General features: G+C 39.3%; 1 protein-coding gene across 1 annotated transcript in view; it reads right to left on the reverse strand.

The window, feature by feature from the left end:
• Nucleotides 1-23,378, reverse strand: part of APPL1 (adaptor protein, phosphotyrosine interacting with PH domain and leucine zipper 1) — a 49,952-nt gene that overhangs the window by 9,596 nt on the left and 16,978 nt on the right. Inside the window, exons 2-15 of the mRNA XM_045289872.1 lie at nt 21,983-22,081; nt 20,399-20,458; nt 19,798-19,869; nt 18,903-18,990; nt 18,047-18,088; nt 17,409-17,467; nt 13,686-13,832; nt 12,695-12,777; nt 11,203-11,361; nt 10,342-10,530; nt 5,153-5,195; nt 4,022-4,078; nt 1,263-1,354; nt 671-853 (exon numbers count right to left, since the gene is read on the reverse strand). Of these exons, the coding sequence (XP_045145807.1) occupies nt 671-853; nt 1,263-1,354; nt 4,022-4,078; nt 5,153-5,195; nt 10,342-10,530; nt 11,203-11,361; nt 12,695-12,777; nt 13,686-13,832; nt 17,409-17,467; nt 18,047-18,088; nt 18,903-18,990; nt 19,798-19,869; nt 20,399-20,458; nt 21,983-22,027 (1,319 nt within the window). The 5' untranslated portion in view covers nt 22,028-22,081. The remainder of the gene's footprint in view (nt 1-670; nt 854-1,262; nt 1,355-4,021; nt 4,079-5,152; nt 5,196-10,341; nt 10,531-11,202; nt 11,362-12,694; nt 12,778-13,685; nt 13,833-17,408; nt 17,468-18,046; nt 18,089-18,902; nt 18,991-19,797; nt 19,870-20,398; nt 20,459-21,982; nt 22,082-23,378) is intronic.

Raw genomic sequence — 23,378 nt, forward strand, 5'->3', positions numbered from 1 at the left:
ATCTATGTATTGTGATGAATTGTATGAGCCCCAATAAATTGATTAAAAAAAAAAAAAAGTTACATTCTCAGAAACCCACAGGAGCAGTTCTAACATGTCCTGTAGGGTCGCTACGAGTCAGCAACGACTCGATGGCAGTGAGACCTGGGATCAAACTGGAAACCAATTCAAAAGGCTAGCTAGGAACCTGAGGGGGCAGTGAGTTGATGCTCAGGGGAGGAACAGCCCTGAAACGAAGGGTGAGGAAAGGCACCTGTGCCAGTGAATCGTACGGGGAGGAAGGGTGGAGCTGGTCCATCTTCTACTGGGTACGCTGTTCTCAACAACCACAAAACTACATTACGTGGTAATGAATGGTAAGAAGGACCATTCTTGAAATACATATGAAACCACTTATTTGTTTAGTCCCTCCTGCATATTATTTATCTTAAGCATACAATAAAAATTAAATAGTGAACTACATTAGCTCAATTCCCTTAATCAAGGTATCAATCATCTACAGAAAAACCTGCATGATCCTTCCCCAACATCGACATCACATGAAACCACAAAAACAGAGATAGCACAACAGAAGTGATACACAGGGTATGTGAGAGATGACGGGCAAATGCAGAAATAAAATGTACCACCTCCCAGGCCAGCACACTGTCCCTGGGGTGCCATCACCCACCTGCTTCCCTGGCCAGACGCTTTCACCTGGCCAGGCTGATCTTCACACACTGGAGAAATGATGTCAAACTGTATGGGGGTGTCTGGGGCCACAAGGGAATCTAGAGAGAGGGCAGCCAAACTCGTGGACTCAGATCCTAAAGATCCCGAACTGCTGGTCCGAGCTGCCGGGGGCCGCGATTGCCTACGTGTAAAAGAAAACAAGAAGGCCCTGCATTTGTTCTCTGTTGGGCATCAAACAAACTATGAGACAGAAAACAATTTTATACAATAAACTGGTTTTAACAAACTTCATTAAAGACACACTCCAAATTCATAGCTACTTATTCAACAACAGGCCTCCTTCCTTCTTCCAATTATTAAATTAAACCTGAATCCCCTCACCCAGAGAGTCACGGGGAACACACTAAGGACATCTGGAACCCTCACGTGCCAGCTGTAGCCCGTACAGGTCCACTGACCAGTTAAAGATTCACTCGCCAGGCTGTTTGGGGCACTGTTCAGCACTAATCTAAGAAGGACTGCAACAACAAAGTGCTCGCTGACCCTTCCAATAGCCCTTCCAGATCTTTACATGGTGGCTGCTCACTCACCCTGCTGGCCGCAGGCTCTCGTGTCTCTGCTGGAAAGATGGGGAAGGGGTGACAGCTTCCAGGGCAGACTGATTCACTCGGGCAGCAGTTTCCTATTTTGAATAATAATTTTTAAAAAGGTACTAATATTAGTGAAGTATGAAGACCTAACGTTTAGATTAACTCTCTGGTTTGTCAAAATGTTTTCAAGTTACACAGTTCCTCATCCTTGTCTAGTATTGATACACATTTACTAAACTGAAGCCTGCTTGTCCTTCCTGAGAAACTGATTACTTTTTTCTATTTATGTAAGAAAATATTATTTTTTTAAGTTTACAACTCTCAGATTTTTTTACTTAAGCTTTGGTTACCACTGGTTTGGTCACTACCACACCCAGCACAGTGCCTGGTAATCAGTTAAACCAAAGAACCGACTCGGCCCACGCCAGTACTGAGGACCAAAAGATTTGTTGAGTAAAATTTAGATGAAGTAGGAAACAAATATGCAAGAATTTTATAACTATGCTGGTGATGTTTTCAGAATTCATTTCAGAATTCCACACCACATTTATGCTCAACATATTCATACATTGTCATTTATACAGTTAACAAATATTTTCAGACCAAATTTTAAAAGCTATGCATAAGAATGATATTTGACTGTTATATTTTAAAACACTGGTTAAATGAATACAATATTTAAGTTAAAAATATTCTAAACATATTTCTACGTATTATACTAACATAATGTAAAAAATAGACCAAATATCTTCTCAATACTTATACAAACAAAATAATTCTGGATAATTTGAAAATTACTGTCAAGGAAGTAGAAATTCTGAAAAGTGATAGAGAAGTGCTATAAGTGTGCATTATTCAAATCCAAGTGCTGTATTCCCTAGGCATTAACATCAGTCATCGCATTTGCATTTAAATTTTTGTTGTTGTTCCACAGTAACCTAACAAAAAGGAAAAGCTAGACTGGCAGGAGATCAAGCTACTGAAAATGAAAGGTTTATCTACAGCTAGTACTGATTTTCTGTAATGAAACTCTTAAGATTATAATAAAACGAAGATAAATTACTAATATTTTGGAGGTTGTAAGTTTGTCTCTTGTCTTGTAAGCTTTCTCCTGGACATCCAAATCAGGTGTCTTGGTTGACAACTAAAAGCTATTATGATAAAACAGAATTCTTTTCCAAGTAGTCTTCTCTTCCCTTGGGCTTATAAACCCCTCAGGACCAATAATGAGAGTAGCAAGACCAAGAGGGTAGGGGGAAGGTGGGGGGAGAAAGGGGGAACCGATCACAATGATCAACGTATAACCCCCCCCCCAAGAAGGATGAAGTGGGTGAAGGGAGACAGCAGTTGGTGTAAGACATGAAAATAACAATAATTTATAAATGATCAAGGGCTCATGAGGGAGGGAGGGGAAAAAATGAGGAGCTGTTACCAAGGTCTCAAATAGAAAATGTTTCGAAAATGATGATGGCAACATATGTACAAATGCTCTTGACACATGGATGGATGGATGGATGGATGGATGGATGGATGGATGGATGGATGGATGGATGGATGGATGGTAATAAGAGGTGTAAGAGCCCCCAATAAAAAGATTTTTTTTAAAAACAAACCAAAAACTTGAAAGAAAATAACTGATGCAGATGACTTCCATTAGTTGGTCACTGACTTTCTTATCTCTGCAATTTCTTTTCATCTTTCTCTGATTCATTTTTCCTTCTCTCTTCCCTTAATTATTCATACCCTGCTCAGGTCTCAGTTCATGCCAGACCTTCCCCTTTAGTCCCCCTCACCTGAACAGTTTAAGACTTAAAAAGGCAAGGTTTTCCAGAGAAAGGAGTCCTAATCTAACTCAGCTGAAATAATCGGCCTGCCTCCCTCAGCTTTGGAAGGCGTCCTGAGTTCACGGCAACAACCAAGGCCCAAGGCTTTGCACCATCCACTGCAGTGGAGGTTCACTTGACTCCTTCTGGAATTCTCCAGACCCGCAGGTTCTGCCCACACGTTTGGACTGTACTTACAGCTCTATCTATGCTACTACATACTTCTAGTTTAATACCCTTGTTCCTCAAAGTATAATCCGCATCACTAGGAGTACCTCAGGCCCTACCTAGGGCACTGTAACAAGGTCCCTAGCTGGTGTGTGTGCAGCACACACGTTTCAGTTTGTCCTTATGACCCCCAACAAGAAGCTTCAACGTGATTACACTACTAGTTTAATACACATTCCATTTCTGCCTCTCTGCCTTTGTTTCCAGGCTCTTAACTGGAGTAGCTTCTCTTTTCCTCCAAACACAGCTCAATCCGGCCTGGCCCAGCTCAGGTTTCCATCATCCGCACAGAGCTTGCTCTAAGACAAAGGCTCATACTGAGCTTACCCGTCTTAACTTAGGCCTTAGTCACTAGCGCCACTCACTTCAATTAGATACTCCTTTATGTGAAATGCTGGACGTTTTTGGTTTGCTTTCTTACACACTCGGCGCCTAGAGAGCAGATGTCATGGCTTATTGTAGGTTTGGATCCTTGTTCTCCAGGGTGCTCATCGACCTCAATAAATACTCATTGGTAGACTAATTTCAGTACCTTCGGAGATAATTTATTCTAGGAAAACCAGACACGTTCTATATACATGATATCCCTTCAGGGTCAATTTAGAAAGACTGCAGTTCTTGAGAAAGTATGACCATTAATAAAAGCCATGTGAGTCGTAGAATTAAGTCAATTTTGCTAGATCTGGATGCCACAAACAAAAATATTACCTCTGGATTTTCACTTAAATATATTTGCTTAGATATGTTGTTTATTGTACAGATCCACTGTAAGAGAAAATAAAGAAAAATGTGATTAATACTTCTTTCCTACACATTTTTATTTCCTCCAATACTCAGCTGAAGCTCAAGTTTTATTAAAAAGAACACTGGTTATTTTAAGAGGAAAATGCCTTCCCATATACACATGCATATATAAATGGATAGCATTTGAGAGTGTAAGATATTGATTTGTTTATTTACATTTTTTTATTTACACAAGGAAATAAAAATATAGAAAGAACATCAAACTAATTTGATAGTATGTACCAATCTTTCCCATCAAACAAGGCATTCTGGTTTATGATCTCCTAAGAAACATCAGTACAAAAAAGAATGAGCTATAGTCCAAGCGAATAAACTGCTATCAAAAGTTGATCAGTAATTAACATAGAAACCCGCACTTTGTGCATCTTGTGCCTCTCCCCAAGTCAGCTCACACTGAGTTAAACTGCTTTGTCTGGCGAGCCCTGTGGACACAGCAGGCATTTGCTGGTCAGCTTCAGACATCAAAAACAAGGCTCAGTACCAACTCTTTCCCACAAGATTATCTTTTACCAAAATGTTTACGATGCCAGGTAAACTAGCTCAAAATCAAACTACAGCATATTTTTAAGAAATGACTATTTCTCAGGACAGTTTTGAAGTGTCAGTTCTTACCTTCCATATTTGGTATATTAGAAGTAAAAATGGAGCCCAAAATAAAAGGGTTGTGAGGAAGAACAGAGACTCCCAAATTTTTGTTTTCCTGTCTTTCATTTCCCCACGGGTTTAGGCTGTAGTTGCTTCCTGGCATGCTACATCTGCTGCCGCCACTACACTCCTTACTGCAACAAGTACCACTCCTCAGAGGGCTAGTGAGAGACGGGAATAAATCAGCTGTCGTCGCATGACGCTAAAAGCCTGCCAGAAAGCACTAGTCACAAGGTCATTCTGAAGCTGAGTCCTGACAACAGCGGAGAGGTGAGTTCCCTCCAGCTGTAAAATTCTGTGAGAAACCTGAGAACACTGTCTTGACTAGATTTTCCCACAAATACATTCATATGGTTTACAATAAAATATTTTTAATACCAAAGACATTACCTCTTCGTGGTCCTTTTTACTCTCTGCTTGCAAAATTGAAGATCTGGGGGAGGGGAAAAGAAAGAACATGACCTTCCACTTTCTATAAAAACACGCTGAATACCGTGGGAGAACGTTTTCATGAAGTCTCCAAAACGCCACTGTTCTTGGGTGCTACAGGTGATTGTGACTCACGGTGAGCCCAGGTCAGAGCAGAACTTATAGGTCCCTATAAAACCAGCAGACCACCCCAGGCTTCCGCACTCCGATCTCAACAGCTCTGCCTCTGGCGTCTCCGTCGAGAGGCACCAACAAGTGAGCAGGTGTCAATCCTTAGGAGCCAGAGCGTGACACAGCTGACCGCAGCAGGACAACGCGTTGCACCTTTCTGACGCTTTTGATCTTATTTCAAATTTAAATCAGTGACCACAACAGGAAATACTAGCACTACTTCATTAGGAATGCAGTTTTAAATTCCAACACATGGTAATCACCGACGCAGATATTTAGCTTTTCTCCAGAAAAATTTCAAAACTAATGAAAAAAATAACTTTTACTAATTTGCACCATTCCAAGAATGGGAAAGCATATTAAACATTAGCACAAAAACTAAACATAATCAAAATGTTTAATACTTATAGGAACATAATTTAACAATGTCATCATTTTAGGTATTTCCAATACCTAACATGGTTTTTGACAAGGAAACTGGGATTCACTGGGCTTGCAGAAGGAATATAAAATTAGACCGCAGTTTTGAAACACAGGAAAAGAACAACTTTACATACCGAGTGCTCCTGAATATTGAGATGTCAAAAATCAAAGTCAATGTTTTAATTAAGTGGATAAACTTTACAGATAACCCAAACATTCACCATTAGGAAAATGATTAAACAGTGTGTATCTCTAAATGGATTATAATGTAGCTGTATGAAATGTTTTTAATAAGTGGGTGCAGATCCAAACTATAGACACAATGTTTGACCAATGATTTTTTTTAACCTACTTAGGTTGGGACCCTGGCCAAGGGCCATCAAACACTGGGGGATTGAATGCTACATCTGTGGGGCACCGGCAAGTGCTCCAAAGGCCCATGTCCAGAGTGAGAGCCGATGCAGAAACTCTCCCTCAAACTCACCTGTAATCTATGAACTTAGAACTGACAGAAGACTGCTATACCACGAGTACTGAACTGTCCATAGGCAGACAATCATTGAATTACTATACCAATGCCCCATATGCTGTAATAAGATATGTAGTATTCGGGCAAACCTGTGACTGACATCAGTGAATATTGTTTTCCCTGACAATCAACTCCCACTGTTTGTGTAAATAGCATCCACGAAAGTGTTTATCCTGTACAATTTGAATAATTCAGGTATTGCGATATGAAGTTACCCTACTTTGGCCCAATATCCCTCTTTCATCTGTGCTTTAAAAAATCAGTACCAGGGGCCAATCAATGACATCATGATTGGAAGCTCTTTATGCTCCAGGGAGATGAATGATAAGACTCTCTACCATAAATTAACAAGGTAGTCTCTAAAGGGAGCCAAAGGCAGATTTTTTTTAAAAAAAGATATAGATCAGGAATGGGAACTTAACTAGTTCTTACATCCTGGCCCTGCTCAATACTCGTCTTCAGGAAGGGAGCACAGATATGGGTGCTATAGCAAAGCGTGGGGAAGACACTGCTCAGATATCAGATAACATAGCGGCTGGGGTCTAAAAGGCCTGTTTCCAAACCAGCAGCCATCTAACTGAGATGTCAACTAAAAAGCACTCCAACATCAGTGACCAAAGGATTGCAAATTATATCTGAAGCTGAAGAAGGAAATAGTATCAGAGCCCAAATGGTGAGATTCTGATGTGCAGAAGGCTATGGATGACAGTGGGAGCTCATGATATATTTGTGAAGTCTATACAGGAACTAACCATCTGGTGATTTCCCTCTAACCATACTAGAGGGATGGGAATGAACTGCTTATAAACATAGTACACTGGAGAGAGGACTATAGGAGATCAAAAGGATAAACCTGACTCCAACTGTTAAAACCTTGTCAGTTGATTCCCCCCATACTTGTTGGACCTGGTCTGATTTTCAACATTTTCTGTTTGTTTGGTTTTTTTCTTCATATGAAACCCAAGTGTTTTTTTCCTCCTTACTCCTGGTTATATTCTTCTATGCTTTAAAAATAAATAAATTCTAGGGGATTCTGGGAAATAGTGGCATAAACAAAGCATCATTCCAACCCTTCCCCACATATACATCAAGAAATAGAACAATGAAAGTGTTTGGTTTTAAGGGACTCTGAATTTGGAAGCAAAGGAAACCAGTTGGGAACTACAGAGAGGCAAGAATCCACAAATGGTGGAGTCACACAGGTAGGAAAATCACTTCTACTGCCCACCGTGCCTCCCTGCCAAACTACTCGGGCTGCCAGCTGCTGTTAACGGGTTGTAGCCCCAGAAAAAGAGGCTGCTTCCCTAACTATCTCAACACCTGCCTATACAGACAAGACCCCAAGCTTCTGCCCTAAAATCAACGTGACAGGTCTCCCTGGGGGCCTGTATGGAGAACTAACTCTCCACCTGCCCCTGAGCATACACCACAGCTCAGGTCTCTGAAGCCAACAGCACAGGCCTTCCAGGGAGGTAGTTCGAGTCACTCTGCTTCCCCTTTCAGCCAGTGCTGAGGACTGAGAACTGAGGCCTCTGCAGGCTAGGCAGGCATCTTCAGTGGAGGCTATGCCCACAGCCAAGATATTCCAGGGAGGAATCTGAGAGCAACAAGGCAGACCTCCCTAGAGGCCTGTTTGGAGAGAAACGAGCCCTCCCCAACACAAACACTGTCACCTGTAAGCCTGCTGTGAATTGCTGCACAAGGACCCTGCAGTGGAATCTGCTCTTCACTCTACTTGCCTTCCTGCACATCCACTATCTGGACAAACCTCCCTGGGGGTCAGTTAGTTAGTCTGCCCCCACTTCCATGTGGTGCTGAGGATTGTGGACTGAGACTACGGCGTGCTAGCAAGGGGGCATGTTGCATGGAGGCTACCCTCAGCCAACATCCTAAGGAGTAGGATCTGATAGCAACAATACAGAACTCCTGAGGGTCTTCTCAGAGTGTGACTACTATTGCCAACTCAAACTATCAGCTGCTGGACCTCTAAGGACCCTTATTTTAGATTCCTACAGTTGAGAGAGGAGGTGGGCCACCTAAATGAAGACTGCTCCCCCAACCAGCACAGGACCCCTGGGGCTCTAAAACCAACACGAAAGACCTCCCAGCGGTCCTCCTGAGGAATGCCAGCCCCTTTCCCCTTCCTGAAATGGAAGTGTGCCTGTATTTCCCCTGATATTGGCAGCCTCCACAGAGCAGTGAAGAAAATCTTGTGCAAAATCAGAGAGCAACAGCTAGCCATGAAGGAAATGCTGGGTATGAGTTTTCTGATGAAGAGTCTGACTGCAGAACCAAAGAAAGGAAGGGAGTAATCCCCAAGGGGGAGGCATGACTAATCTGGTAGACAGGCTGATTAGTACACGATGTCTCGTCTGAGTGGTGGTGCCCACTGGTGGACTGGCAGACCACAGCTGTGTGTCTGGAAGAGAGTTAAAGTTTAAAAATAAGATCTGGAACTTTGAAATGCCAATTAAACAAGGGAGGGAAAGAAGTTATCACAAAGGGGAAAAGGAAATGGAAAGCAAAGAACAAAGGCTCAGTCTACCTAAGAACTTCCTGTAGTGAATAAACCAAAAGCCAAACTCTCTGCCATCGAGTCAATGCTGACTCACAGCGACCCACCGTGGGTTTCCAAGGCTGAACTGTTTACAGGTGGAGAAGGTCCAGTCCTTCTCCCAGGAGCTGCTGGTGCTGGTGGTTTGGAAATACTGACTGTGCAGAAAGCAGCCAAGGAACAAATTCATCCAATACTGGAGACAACTAAGAACATTAACATGCTTGAAAATTCTCAGCAACGTCTCAACAAAAAGTCACAAGACACACAAAGAACAGAGAGGCAATGGTCCATTCAAATAAACTTGACCAAGAGTGTGAGAAAGCACCTCTAGGGATGAGCAAATAATGAAAGGGGAAGAATACCACATTAGACATAATAAATGAACTAAGGGAAAACAGACCAAGAGCTAAACGAAGGAAAATAATGCAAAAATACAAACTGAGGAACTAAAAGATGAGATATTAGAACCGAAAGAGACAATAGCTGAAATGAGAAACAAGAAACAATTAAGCAGAAGAAAAACTCAGCAAATTAGAGGATAAGATTAAAAACAGATGCGTAAGAGCAGCAAGCTTCGAGACTCATGTGCATGTAGAAACTTGCATTGGTCTGTGTTTGCTGTGTATATTCTCAACAGCAGAGTAAAGAAAGCTTAGGAAAAATTAAATTCTAAATGTTACTTTTTGGATTTTTATTTAATATAAAGGTAACAGAAGTTTTTGAAATGGCACAATAAACATGGACTAATTAAATAATTTGATCAGAAACATTTGATTAACATTTTAAAGAAACACTATTTATTACCTACTATGTGCTAGGCATATTGCATAGATTAGATTTCTGCTCTTAATAACCTACAAGTAGAAATTATGACTACCCTACCTCCCTCCACCCCCATGCATATTACATGTAAGGGAATGAAGGTCAAGGGGTAAAGTAACTTACTTATCCCCTGACACACATTAAGTACACCAAATACCAAACTCACTGCCACTAAGTCCAGGCCAATTCATAGCGACCCTGCAAGATGGATAGAATTGCCCCTGTGGGTTTTAGAGACTGCCTCATTAAGGGAGCAGAAAGTGGCTGCTTTCAAACTGTTGACCCCCAACATATAACCACTATACCACCAGAACTCCAGAATTTGAATTTTCGGGCTCTTTCCACTAACGCATGCTACACTGCCCATATCATGTAGGGTTTTTTACACATGAAATCGGATGTCTTAACCAGATAACCAGGTCAGTGACCTTACTTTGTCGGTCTTAAAATATGAAGAAATCATTTACCCAAGTCAGAAAGGAAAATTCAACTCATTTCTACCAAATTAAAAAGTAAAAAATTATCTTAATATATAGTATGCTTAAACTTTTAAATTTTGAAAGGAATTTTCTTATTTTGGTAGTTTAAGATCTTACAGATTTTTTTCTGTATTACTATATATTACTAATAGTAGAAAAGAATACTAACTTTTTTCCATCAAAAGAGGTGATCTGAAAACAGTATCGCCTGTCTTCACAATCCACGGCCATCACTGAAGAGTTGTCTATGTCCATGGCCAGGCCACCTGCCACATCTCCTCGGGCCTGACTCATTAAGTTCCCACCTTGTGTGAAATAGAACTGTCTGTCCCAGGTCGATGACACCAAGCCTGTTTTACTAAATGAAACAAGCACATTTTCACGTTTTAATAACTGCACATCTGGCCTCTCATCAGCAGCCAGTCCAAAAAAAATCGAACAGACTACAAAAAGAGCAGCTTGGAAAAAATAACCAGGAAGAACATTGAAGTATCAGTTTTTCAGTCTCTAAAGTACATTCTTGTAGCTTGGCTTACTCATTTGTGAATACACTTTAAAAACAAGGCATGAGATTATCACACTTTAATTGTTATAATAATGTCCTATAAAATACAAGTTTACAGTTTAATTTCCAAGGGAATATATTCAAAAGCAAAGATTTTATTTTAAATTTAAAACCAGTTATAACTAACATGCTTGATGATATCAAGTAAAAACGGAAATTTGACTTGATGATGTAATTACAAATAGTTTCAAGTATGAGAAATGGTATTTAATTGCATTACCATCTTAATGACATGCAAACTATTCTTTCATAATCCTAAATTATTCAATAGGTATCTAAGTAGAATTTTACTTGCAAAAATAATCATGTATTTTGCTTCATCTGTCAAAAAGTTCACATAAATATTAACACCACTAAAAAGGCCCAATGTTTAGTGAAATCAAAATAATTTGGCAGACACTATCGAGTGCATATTACATTCCTTAGCTTCTATATAATATATAAAAATAGCGATCATTTTCTTACTTTCTAGCATTCAAGTACCCAGCCTTTCGGGTTAAGTTTCGATTAACAGGGAATTTGGTGGGATCTGGGTCAGGTATATACAACGGGTCACTAGCTACTTCCAAATCCTCAATGGTCTGCTGCATAGTCTCCACATCGCTGTCCATTTCCCTGCGAACACTAACACAAAACCGATTAGTTCCAACTGACCAGAAGGGAGACAGTAGTTCTCCTCGCCATCACTTTCGTATATGTATTTGTTTTATACCTATTTCCACAAAGAAGGAAGCAGTGGTACATGTGGCTAGAGCAAAAGGAACACATTTTATTATTTATTATTTTTTTAATCGTTTTCTTAAGGGCTCATACAACTCATCACAATCCATACATACATCAATTGTGTAAAGCACATTTGTACATTCATTGGCCTCATCATTCTCAAAACATTTGCTCTCCACTTAAGCCCCCGGCATCAGGTCCTCATTTTTTCCCCTCCCTCCCCACTCCCCCTTCCCTTATGAACCCTTGATAATTTATAAATTATTATTTTGTCATATCTTGCCCTGTCCGACGTCTCCCTTCACCCACTTTGTTGTCCGTCCCCCAGGGAGGAGGTCACATGTAGATCCTTGTAATCAGTTCCCCCTTTCCAACCCACCCTCCCTCTATGCTCCCAGTATCACCTCACACCACTGGTCCTGAAGGGATCATCCGCCCTGGATTCCAGGTACACATTTTGAAATAGCTTCACATTTTATTTGAATTTAAATATTCTGAAAACAATTCCAAGTTCAATAACTAATGGTGGACTTTGAATTTTCAAATTGATCTCTTTTTTGCACCTTTAGAAGAGCAGTCATGCTAATCTCCATCCATGTTTCAGACTAACCACTTCATGCTCAGACTTTTGAGCCTGATTACAACTGCTTTGTCCTCTCTCTATTCGCTATACCCTGGTGGTGCAGTGGTTACACGCTGGGCTGCGAGCTGCAAGATAGGCAGTTCAAAACCAGCAGCAGCTCTGGAGGAGAAAGACAGGGCTTTCTACTTCCATAAATAGTATCTCAGAAACTCACCGGGCAGTCCTACCCTACCTTAGAGTGCCACTATGAATCAGTATTGACTCTGGTAGTGTCTTCTCACTAACTGGTCACAACTTGGAGAGCAAGGTACACTTAGCAATTCCTCACCAGCACCCACAGTATTTATTGTTAAAATAAATTCACTTGTGGAAAAATTGCTATTATGCGCCTTTCAGGTTTAGGCATGAAACATAATTTCTGATCAATAAAATAAACATCAGAATTGACACTGTTGTGAAATGCAAGGTTTGTGTTCTGTGGAAAAGTTGTTGAAAAATCTGAAAGCATCCATGAAAGCATTCAAGAAACATTCTATGGCAGGAAAAATAGTCCCTCGGGAAACTAAAGGGTAAAACATTTTTTAGATCATAGCATTTAGCTGTTAATTTGCACGTAAGTTAATCTTAAATTTTAAGAAAGAAAACACTTACTTCTGTACACTTGTTCCAATATTAGTTAAAAAGTCTTCTAGCTGTTCATTGAGATTTTCAGAGCCCATCTTAAAGAAACTTATCTGGGGCAGGAGGAGAGCAGAGTAAACAACACAAACACAAAGACAAAAATGCAAAAAGTCATTCACATAAACAATCTCTAAGGTACACTACAGTTAAGTTGAAGAACCGAAGGATTTATTTAAAAATGTGTCATTACAATGACTTCTACTGGTCAGGGCACCACTGAGGGAGCGAGATTTCACTGTCACTGAGTCAGAAGTAACTCATTATGAGAGAGCTGGGTTTTTGTTTGGTATATCTTGTTATATCTTTTGAATGGAGTAATACATGCATGATACTTTCTTAACTGGTGAATAAATTTTTAAGTATTTCAAAGTAAATCATATACATAAACTGTTTCATGTTTACTACAAAGCTAAATAGGTTCTATATCTAAGGAATAATGTCTGTATCTCCCTACATATCTGAAGGAATATTTAACTTTACTTCAATTATTAAAGGATTGATATATTATTGTCTTCTATTACCCAAACTTTTATTTCCTAGCCTCCTTCCTGTGGTGTGTCCCTCGGGGCATTTTGGAATTGACCTCTGAGTTTTACTCAGGGACTATGTAAAGATCACCGGCAGACCCAAACTTGTTCATGCTCCTTCAAATTTAGTATGAAGCGAGAGTGAATAAGTGCCACCTATGGGTGCAACTCTCAGATTGTATTTAGCTATCTGCTCCCTGTCCCCATTTGCGATGGGCAACGTCTAAACACAAGGTTAAGTGGTTTCAATTGTCCTCAAATAGTTGAAATACTCATTTTCAATGACAACCGTTCTCCTCGACTTCCTTAAAACAGTAATTGGATATCATTTTTCAGATCCCTGTTTAAAGCACAGATACAAATGAGCACTGTATACAAATAGCAAACTTGGCTGAAGGTTCTTAGGCCAGCTGTCATCTGAATTTAGTTCTCACCTGCGCTTGCATGTACCCAAGTAGAGGCTCCAGCAATGCTATCTTCTTCTTGTACTGAAGAGTGTTTAATGCACAAAAATAATGCATCATGGTCTGGTGTTGCTTTTTTCTGGAAGTGTACACATCTTCAGTTAATTCGTATTTCATCTTTTGGACAAAAAGATGAAAAAATCTATTATTTCAATGGCTTTGGGGAAGAGATATCGAAGAAAAAGGTCAGTCACCAAGAACTGTGCAAAACCTTAACCTTTTTTGCTACATCAGAACCCCTTCAATACACGGATAAGATGCTCCTCCTGTCCAAGCAGTGCAGACCCAGTCCTCAGTGTCTGTCTGTGTAAGTATAGGTACGTCTGAACAAGCAAGCAACACGTCCTGGTAGCAGAGTATGCTCAGCAACGGGCTGCTGACTGCTCAGTCCGAGCCCGCCGGATAATGAGACGGGGGTAAATATGTCGTCTCAGAAACACCAAGGAACAGCTCTACCCCATGCTGTACGGCTGCTGAGTGACAATCCACACAACGGCAGTGGATTGTACTGTAGTCCAAGAGCAGGCCCAGAGTTTTTTCCACGATTTAAAATGCTGCACATGCAGCAAGTGAAGGTGACTGTGATGTTGTTGTGAATAGCAGTTGATTCAACCAGAAGGGCACATTTACATAACATTAAAGGGCAAGTTCTACTTGTCTGAAGTTGGACTTTTAGAACCTGGGGACTTTCTATTATTACCATCAACAAACCCACTGAAAAATGTAAATTAGAAGCAAAACGCAAATTTTTACACACAACTAAGAATGGTACAATAACCAAACTATGCATGGCAGAGAAAACTACTATAGGAAAAGGTAGAGGGCCATTTGGTACCAGCTCAGCGATCAGTCTTTGACCTTCATCAGTTAAAGCACCTCATACTACCCTCTCCCTCTGCCTCTCTCCCTACCACACTCTCTTACACTTACCTTCTTGTACCCACGATTAACATATGTGTGCCCAGGGTTCATTTATTCACATGGCAAAGTTATCGTGTCCCTAGTATGGAAAATAAAGATAGCACCTTCCTGCTTTCCCTTTACATGTGAATATCCATGTACATGCTTTACTGTGTAGTGTGCTTCTACATATGTGCGTGTGTATAAATGCTGAAATTGTACAAGGGATTTTTCCACAAAACCTGATCCTCTACTGCTTCCAAGTTCTCATAATTATCGCACAGCACTCATCAGTTAAAAAATATATCTATTATCTCATTTTTCATTCCTTCTCCCACTCTAAGGTTTTGTCAATTCTACTCAAACACTATCTTTAAAAACATTCCTGCCTTTCTACTTCCAGCAACCACCTTAGCTTGGCCCACAGGTTTCCAAACTTATTTGGCCTACCTCACCTTTTCAGAAAAAAATTACTCAGTGCCTCTGGCAATTCGAACTTTTGTACTCCAGCCCACAATCCAGGGTAAAGTGTAGGTATCTGCTTTGGCAGCACCCCACCCCCCACCCTCCTTGGAGTCTATGGCAGTGAGTTTGTTTGGATTTTTCTAGAATCTCCCAGGGGGCTACGTCTCACTGGCTTAGACCGCATGTGACTTTGCAAACTATTCCAATAGTTTGGACTGAATACCTTCTACTCTGTGCCCTTCACATTTCCATTTCTGGGACTTTGTTTTTTTGTTGTTGTTGTTGTTGTTCTTTACACAATTGTTTTGTGCCTCCTTAGAATCTTTTGAAGTCTGCCCACTCTCTCTAAAATCAATTTCAGTCAGTAACATAGTCATATAGCCTCAAACTACTTTGTTCTGGTCATCCCCTCCATAGCTTCCCAAATACACCTGTGCTCCCGACACTCTGAAGTGATTATCCTTCCACCATTATAATATTGCCAGTACTGAAAACTTCACACACTTTTGATTATGAATTAGGTGCGGGTTTCAGATCATTATTTTTGTATTCAACAATTTAACAAACGCCCTAATACCTTACTTACCCTTTCTCCCTACTTTTCCATCCCCTCAGTTTTGAATTAGAGAAAGCAAATTATCTTCTCCTTGAATGTTGGAGTTAAATAACATGTATAGAAATTTTGTAGCATATATGTAGCATATTGCTTTTATCTGTTAAAAAATATAATGTATTCTTCCTATTTAAAAAAAAACTCCCTATAAATCATAAACTTTCATGCCTTATCTCATTTCATCTTTATAATCCCTGATGGTTTCTAACAGGGAAATAGCTTGAAACTAACGTAGTAGCTGTGTGACTTCATGGAAAGAGCTGGCAGCGGTGCAACCTATCCACAGGCAGTCCGGCTCCAGAGCCGGTGGCCTTAACCATGATGCTCCTGGGACTCTACCACGAGCTTCGGCACATACAGTTTTTCTTCTAGGAAGACTCTGCCCCATCCCAATCTGGTGACTTCCACTCTTCCTTCCTGATGCCCTGCAAATGTCACCTCCACAAACGTAGCCTTTTTCCCAGTTCACCAATAAAAGCGAACTGCTACCCTTCTTTACCCTGCACTCCGTAAAGACAGCTATTACTGCACCTAACTCACACATAATCCCTGCCTTCTCTTCAGCCAAGCACCTGGCACTGGCCAAGCACACGCCTGCCTGCACAGGAAGCCTTCAATCAGGTTTGTTCCTTCCCCGTGGCACAGAACACGCTGCTTTACAGATTGAAAACTAAGTTTTTAATGCAATAAAATTGGTGAAAAGCTTTTTAAAAAGAGACTGAAACAGTCAGGGGCATTGAAAATGTTCCAAATTTTATACCTAGGACTTTTACCTCCTCTCTGAGGCAAAGCGACAAAGTAATGCAGATTTTAAAATGTATGGATCTGAACCATTAGATGATCAGTGAACTAAAATCAGAAATGGAAAGAGGTCATTTGGAAAACAAGCTTGTTTAAAAAAGATACATTGCAACTCAGTCTAAAATACTCGTGACCTCCCAGACTGAGAGGACAGACCTCTGGCTCTGAAATCTGTGTAGCATCAATCCTTTCTTGTGTCACAGTAGCTAGTGCAGAGTAAGCCCTGCCCATGCATAGAGCCCCGCAAGAGGAGGGCCTGGCCAGCAGATGCAACCACAGCTGCAGACAAGGCCGGCACAGAGCTGCCCTTACTCACAGACACCCAGTCAAACCTTGGCTCTGGATCTAGAGAGATGATTATAAGGAATACCCAGGTGAACTCCTTATTCTGTTCTTTGATCTTTACTTGAAGACATTTCTCCTCAAAGACACAGCAGTAGTTCTAGACCTGACTATGTGAACAAACATCAAAAACATACATTCTCTGTAAATGAGGAAGGCTTCCTAACAAAATTTCATTGAATTATGTATGTAACAACTTAGCTTTATGGTTACTGTATCTCCAAAGACATTTCTTCATACATATGTGAGAAAATAAAACCAGTGTACATGCCTTATCAAAATACAAAGAAAAAGAGGAAATGTCAAGAGTTGACATCAATTACGCATTCTAATAGTTATGCTTACATCTATTAATTATAGCCACAGAAAAATGTTATTTCAAGAAACCAAGAATTATCTATTTATTTATATTCCACTGGCTCTCAGAAAGGCTTTACACAGCTAGAAGGAAAGAATACACTAAGAGTGATCTGCCAAAGGCACTACAAGTTACTATTTTTAAGGAGCACACGCAGCACCACCTAGGAAAGAGGCCCTCACTGTAGTACTGAAGGAGTAAATACGAATCACACCTTGTCATTTTCTCTTTTTTTGGACAATCGGCTGTATCTGTTAATCGCAGCATCATGATCTGGAAAAGAGAACTGACGGTTAAAAACAAGCTTTTGTGAAGTTTAAAAGCCTTCAACAGTCTTTACATTTCTACTCCGTTTCTGAAAAGGGAGTAAAACAGGCTGAGAACTTCCTCCTTCACGATCACTCCATTCACATGTTCTCCAGAGCCAGGTTTCCCCTGCATTTAGCTGTATTTATCAACCGAAAGGTATAAAAATGAAAAACACGTTGATACAGGGAAATTATAAACATTAAAAGTATTTTCTTATTTTTTTAATTTAAAGTTTTTAACAAAGTAATAGCAAAAGCTCATTAAAGAAAATTTCAAGTATACAGAAAAATAAAGAATGGGAGACAAATTGCACCACTTTCTTGGATGTTAAAAAGATAGTAAGCCACAAGACTGATTTAACTTCCTTTTAAATTTTCTTGTAACGCAAGCAGTTCAATTTAAGTAACAATACTGATTTAAGTACATTCATTCTTCTCTATTAGTAAACTAACCAATATTTACATCGATAAATACATTTTTATAAGAAATAAGTGTGCCAAAAACAAACAAAATAAAGAAGTGTGCCAAGTATTCAGAGCTTACCATTACTAGCAATTTGAAACACTTCCTTTAATGTCAGTATTTCTGAAAGAGTGAGAAAAATAATTTTAGTGTACCATACTTATGAAATATTCATCTTAAATTGTTTAGAAAGTTACAGCTTAAGCTATAATCAAAACCCCAAATTAATATTCCATACATCCAAGGTGGAATTTATTGTTAGTATTCTCCAAAGTAGTCAACAGAATATTACCATTAATACCTGCAACACCACAAAATGTATTTGCCATCAACTGGGAGTGTAACACAACAACAAATACAACAAATCTATTATAACTGCTAGGATATGCAACTACTGGTGTCGGGATCCAACAAATTAATTAATTTTCATATATAACTCAATAAGTTAAAAAACTGTATTAGGAAGGAAGAAAAAGAAACAAGAACACTTTGTTAATACGGCTATGAATCTATTTCTTGACCTTGGAAATGGCCACTCCTGAAACTCACTGTCCTCCTGCAAACTCTCCCTCAAAATGACTTGTGCATTGTTAACATTCACTTCATAGTCTTGACGATGACCCCTCTCTGATCTCCTCTCTCTAAGCCCCAAGCCACACCACACTCATTCTCTAATGTATAAATAGCACAGGGCCCCATTTATATGTGCACCCATTGCCCTCTTGGGGCTTTTTCAAAGGAAAAATCATCTTTCTCATATCAGTATTCCTCATATCTAGTTTGACACCTAGCCAGTGTTCCTAGAAATGTTTGGTGCCTGATGAAAGTTAAGGGGCTGGAAGCTGTAGTCAGAAAGGAGTGGGGAAGAGTAACACACACGTGTAAGGCCTGATGTCCGAATAGCTGATGAAAGTAAACGTAAGTTTGACTTCAATACCTTTCAGATCTCTTTCTTTAAACTGAGTAATGGGGAACATCATGGCATCAGCAAGCTGAGTTGAAAGTACAGCATGACAAGAGCTGAGCTAGTAAGAAAAGGCCAAAAAGGTCAAGTAACTAACTACATACAGAAACATTAAACCGCTGTTATGCACATTAATAAAACTCAGTAAATTAAGATACATTTTTACATAAAAGTACACTAAAATTATCTGATATAGTACAAAGTATTTTATAATTTTAAAAAATCCACTTCTTCATGTATTGTTTTCTTAACATTGATCTACATAGGACAATATTTTCCTACTATATTATTAAAATATTTCCAAAAATTACCTTTCCAATTAAAGGGAACTCAGAAAAGATGGAATAACTCAAGTTAGAATGAGAGCTCTTGCTTCAATAGTACAAAACAGTATGACGCTTCCCGTGCAGCCTTCAGCACGTTTTACTTCTGGTGACTGCCTTGTTCTCATAGCTACTTTGGGAATTGAGGGCTGATTAAAGTGAAAGGAATAATAAGGGCCGAAGGTAAGATGTTGCCTCATGGGAAAAGAAAGGAACTATGAAGTGGGAAGCCGTAGCTCACAGCCTCAAAGTTCTCTCCGTCCTGAATCAAGAAACATCATAAAAAGATGGAATGTCCCTGGGCTAAGTAGAGACAGCATACCTACAAGCATGTTCCTGAAAAATAGTTTGTTTTCATCGAACAAGTAAAGTTTTGCTTTTACGACAGCCATCAGGATATAGAAATAAGGTCTTAATTTAATACTTTTTTACAATGGAACTTTACTTATAAAATCACAGTAATAAATGTTCCCAATAAAAGCTAAAGGACCTGAGTGATTTAACAACAAGACCACTACTTCAAGCCAAATAAAATGAACACTTACCTCATCGATAACTTTTGAAAACTGTTGCAAAGTGGAGCTCATGACTTCATCATCACCCCCCAGTGGAAAACGCTGTCAAGTGAGCAGGAAAGATACGGTTAACGTCCAATGCGGTTGTGCTTTTCGAGAATGAGACACACTACGGTATAATTTACATTTTTAAATAACTTCAGAATATTTTTAAAACTTTTGCTGAATAGTTTAATAAGTAGTACAATCACTGCATTATTAAACATTAAAATATTTGCTGAATAACCAATTAACATTGTATACTGACATGCACACAATCCTGGGAATTAAAAGATTTAATGTTCAGCTCCAGTTCCTCCAATAATCAGCTACATAATCTTGCACAGCCTTAAATTCTCCATTAGCAAAAGATGAGAGCAAATCAGACAATGTCTGTCTCTAAAATTAAACTATTTCTTTTCTTTTTTTTTCCTTAAACTATTTCTTGATATAAGTGTGCTGGTGAAATTTCAATGGTATTATCAAAATTACCCTCAAATCAAAATCCAGGAGGGCATAGGGATTCCTGATAAAGAAATCCTCTGTGCACTGCATATTTTTAAATAGGCTTTTAAACTTTCATACACATTACCTGTTTTTCATATTCTTTTAGAAGTTTTGAAGTCAGGTGTGTTGCTGCACTTAGCTCATTCTACAGAGAAGAGATTGGCAATCAATTTAAGCTGAAGATGTCAGTTGACTCTTGATGACCCCGTGAACGGTGCTCCCTAGTTTCCAGGATGAGCTTTCCAGAAACAGATCACCAGGCCTTTCTTTCTAGATGCCTCTCAATGGACTCACACCTCCAACTTTTCTGTTGGGAGATGAGTACCACCAGGGTCTCCAGAAGATGCCAAGGTCATTCTTATTTGTTATCACTTAACGTATATACCGTTCACATGCTTCACACCCCTCAGTGAACACGGGGAAGGGGAGAGCCCGGAAAGCACGAATGGGAAACTCAAACCAGGGGAATTGCTTGAGAACTGCTTTGTTCCCAGCCTTTTTTGGTTTTCTTCTTTTTCTTCTTTTTGGGGGTGGTGGTGGTGTTTGAGGCTAATAAAATCTAAGCATTAAATAAAGTATTTTTAAAGCCAGAAATAACTGTATGTAACTTGAACAAAATGATAAGATTCTACAAGAATAACTAGCTATCCCTTTCTCTGGAAGATGATCCTAGACCATAAGCATTTAATAAAATACAAACAAAATGTGATCAATCTACTCTCATCACATAACATTGCCATATTTAAACTTTTTAAAGCACCCCTCCCCACCCCTTGGGATAGTTATAAGAAAAGTTACACTTTTTTACATATAATTTATCTCTTATCACAAACCTAATCTTGAGAGACGAAGCAGAGGGGAGAAAAAAATAAATGCTCATAGCATCAAAAAAAAAAAATTATAGCATCCTTTAAGTACCTAATGAAAATGTGAATCTATAGCACTTAAACAATACTCGTGTGATTAAATTATGGAATGATATATTACCTCCCATTAAAAAATAAAATATAAGTGAATAAATAACACTAAAAAAATAAGTGTGAATCTAGAAAGAAGAGAAAATAAGGAGGGGGAAAAATGAAGCTTATATACTTAATTAATCCCAAAGAAAATACATCACGGAGCTCAGGTTGCTCTTAAGGCTTATAATTAGGTTGTGTAAACACAGCCTCAAATCTCAAACCTGCTCAACAAAAAAATCAAATCAGAACCTCCTCTAATCCATAAGCTAAAAAGCTGCTCCCTCCTCCAAAGCTACAACGTCTAATTTTTATTACCCTGTTCTAACTAGAGAGTAGCAGACTGCTTTCAAATCCTCTACTCAAGGAGGGAAAGTGCCTTGGCAGGGCTTAAAACCATGGGAAGGGCAACAAGATCAATATTCAGGTGAATCTTAAGCAGAGCGATCACAAACAGTGTGTTTCAATGAGAATGCCCTTACTTATTGTACCACTAAATTGCTATCACTTTTGTAATGCTACAAACTATACACTGGAGATAGAAATAAGAGCTCTGCGTAACAAAATGCTTAATATTCACTCACCCATTCAATAAATATTTATTAACCAGGAGCCCAGCCTACGGATAGGCACCAGCCAACAAGACAGATTCTGTCTCTGTCAGGGAACTTAAAATAATTTTTTTAAGCATTAAGTCTTTAAATTTTTACCTGTGCATCATAAATCCGATGCATGGCTTGATACAGTTGGTTCATATAGTTGGAAATAGCTGCAGCATCTTCTTCAAACACACCCAATAAAGACCTTGTCTGGATAAATTAAAAGCAATACGTTTATCTTAGTCATTATACATGAAAGCAGAAAAACAAAACCTGTTTTTCCTAAAGCAAAAATCCTAGGATTTTAGAGTTTGAGTAAGTCTGCATTTTCATCTATTTTCTTTTTTTATTGTTGACTGTTTTTGTTGTTGCTTTGTAATTTAAGAGACTCCATGCGTTACAGAGTAAAAACTCCCTCAAGAAGGTTTCCATGGCTGTAATCTTTCTGGAAAGAAACCCTGGTGGCACAGTCGTTAAGCACTCAACTGCTCATACAAAGGCCAATGGTCTGAACCCAGCAGCCACTCTGAGGTGGCAATCCCAGCAGAATGAGGTGGCAATCTGTTCCCATAACATGACTACCTGGGAAACCCTGTGGGGCAGCTCTCTACTACATTGTCCCCATCAGTCAGAATCAACTTGACGGTAGTGAGTCTGGGTTGTTTGGATGATCTTTTCAGAAGCGGAGAGTCAAACCTGTTTTCTTCTGCAGTGCTGCTGGGAGGGTCTGAGCCGCCAATCTTTTTGGTAACCAGTTGAGGGCAAAAGTTTTATGTCACCTTGGGACTTTTTTTTTTATAAATAGTTAATACCCAGAAGTCAGTGTTCTTTGCGCTTAGTTTCACTTCATTAAAACTGAGGTATTTCCCAACTACGTCATAAACATGTTAGAAGGAACAATAGAAGTATATTTTTATGAGCTAAAAATTACATAATTAAACTAAGAACAAATCAACAAAAAAATTCTACAGATTTAACCATATATAGTATGTAAATGTTTTACTTCAGAATAACTTATTAATATTGGGCATGATACTACCTTTATATAGCAAACCTGTTTCACTCTTTTAGGCTAAGAAGCACCTTCCAAATACTTAATCATAATACAACCTTTAATATTAATGCCTAATTTCTTTCCGTGGAATTACCCATGGGGGGGCAAGGAACAAAATTAAGTGGCAAATTCTTCTAAGAATGATCCCACTACAGGAGGAAAGTCAAAGGAAATAAAGGAAAGAGCTGGAGGCAAAGGGCATTTATAGAGGTCTAGATAAAGACATGTACATATGAAAATATACTTACATATGAGGATGGGGAAATCTATGTGCATATATTTATAGGTTTAGTATTAAGGTAGCAGGACATTGGGCCTCCACTCAAGTACTCCCTCAATGTGAGAATACTTTCTTCTATTAAATTGGCATTCTATGATGCTCACCTTCTCGGCACAACCGCTGAAGACAAAGCAGGTGCATAAGCAAATGTGGTGAAGAAAGCTGATGGTGCC

This window comes from Echinops telfairi, unplaced genomic scaffold (genome assembly GCF_000313985.2).
Source record: "Echinops telfairi isolate 266 unplaced genomic scaffold, ASM31398v2 ScPeMD7_31;HRSCAF=116, whole genome shotgun sequence".
Classification (NCBI taxonomy): domain Eukaryota; kingdom Metazoa; phylum Chordata; class Mammalia; order Afrosoricida; family Tenrecidae; genus Echinops; species Echinops telfairi.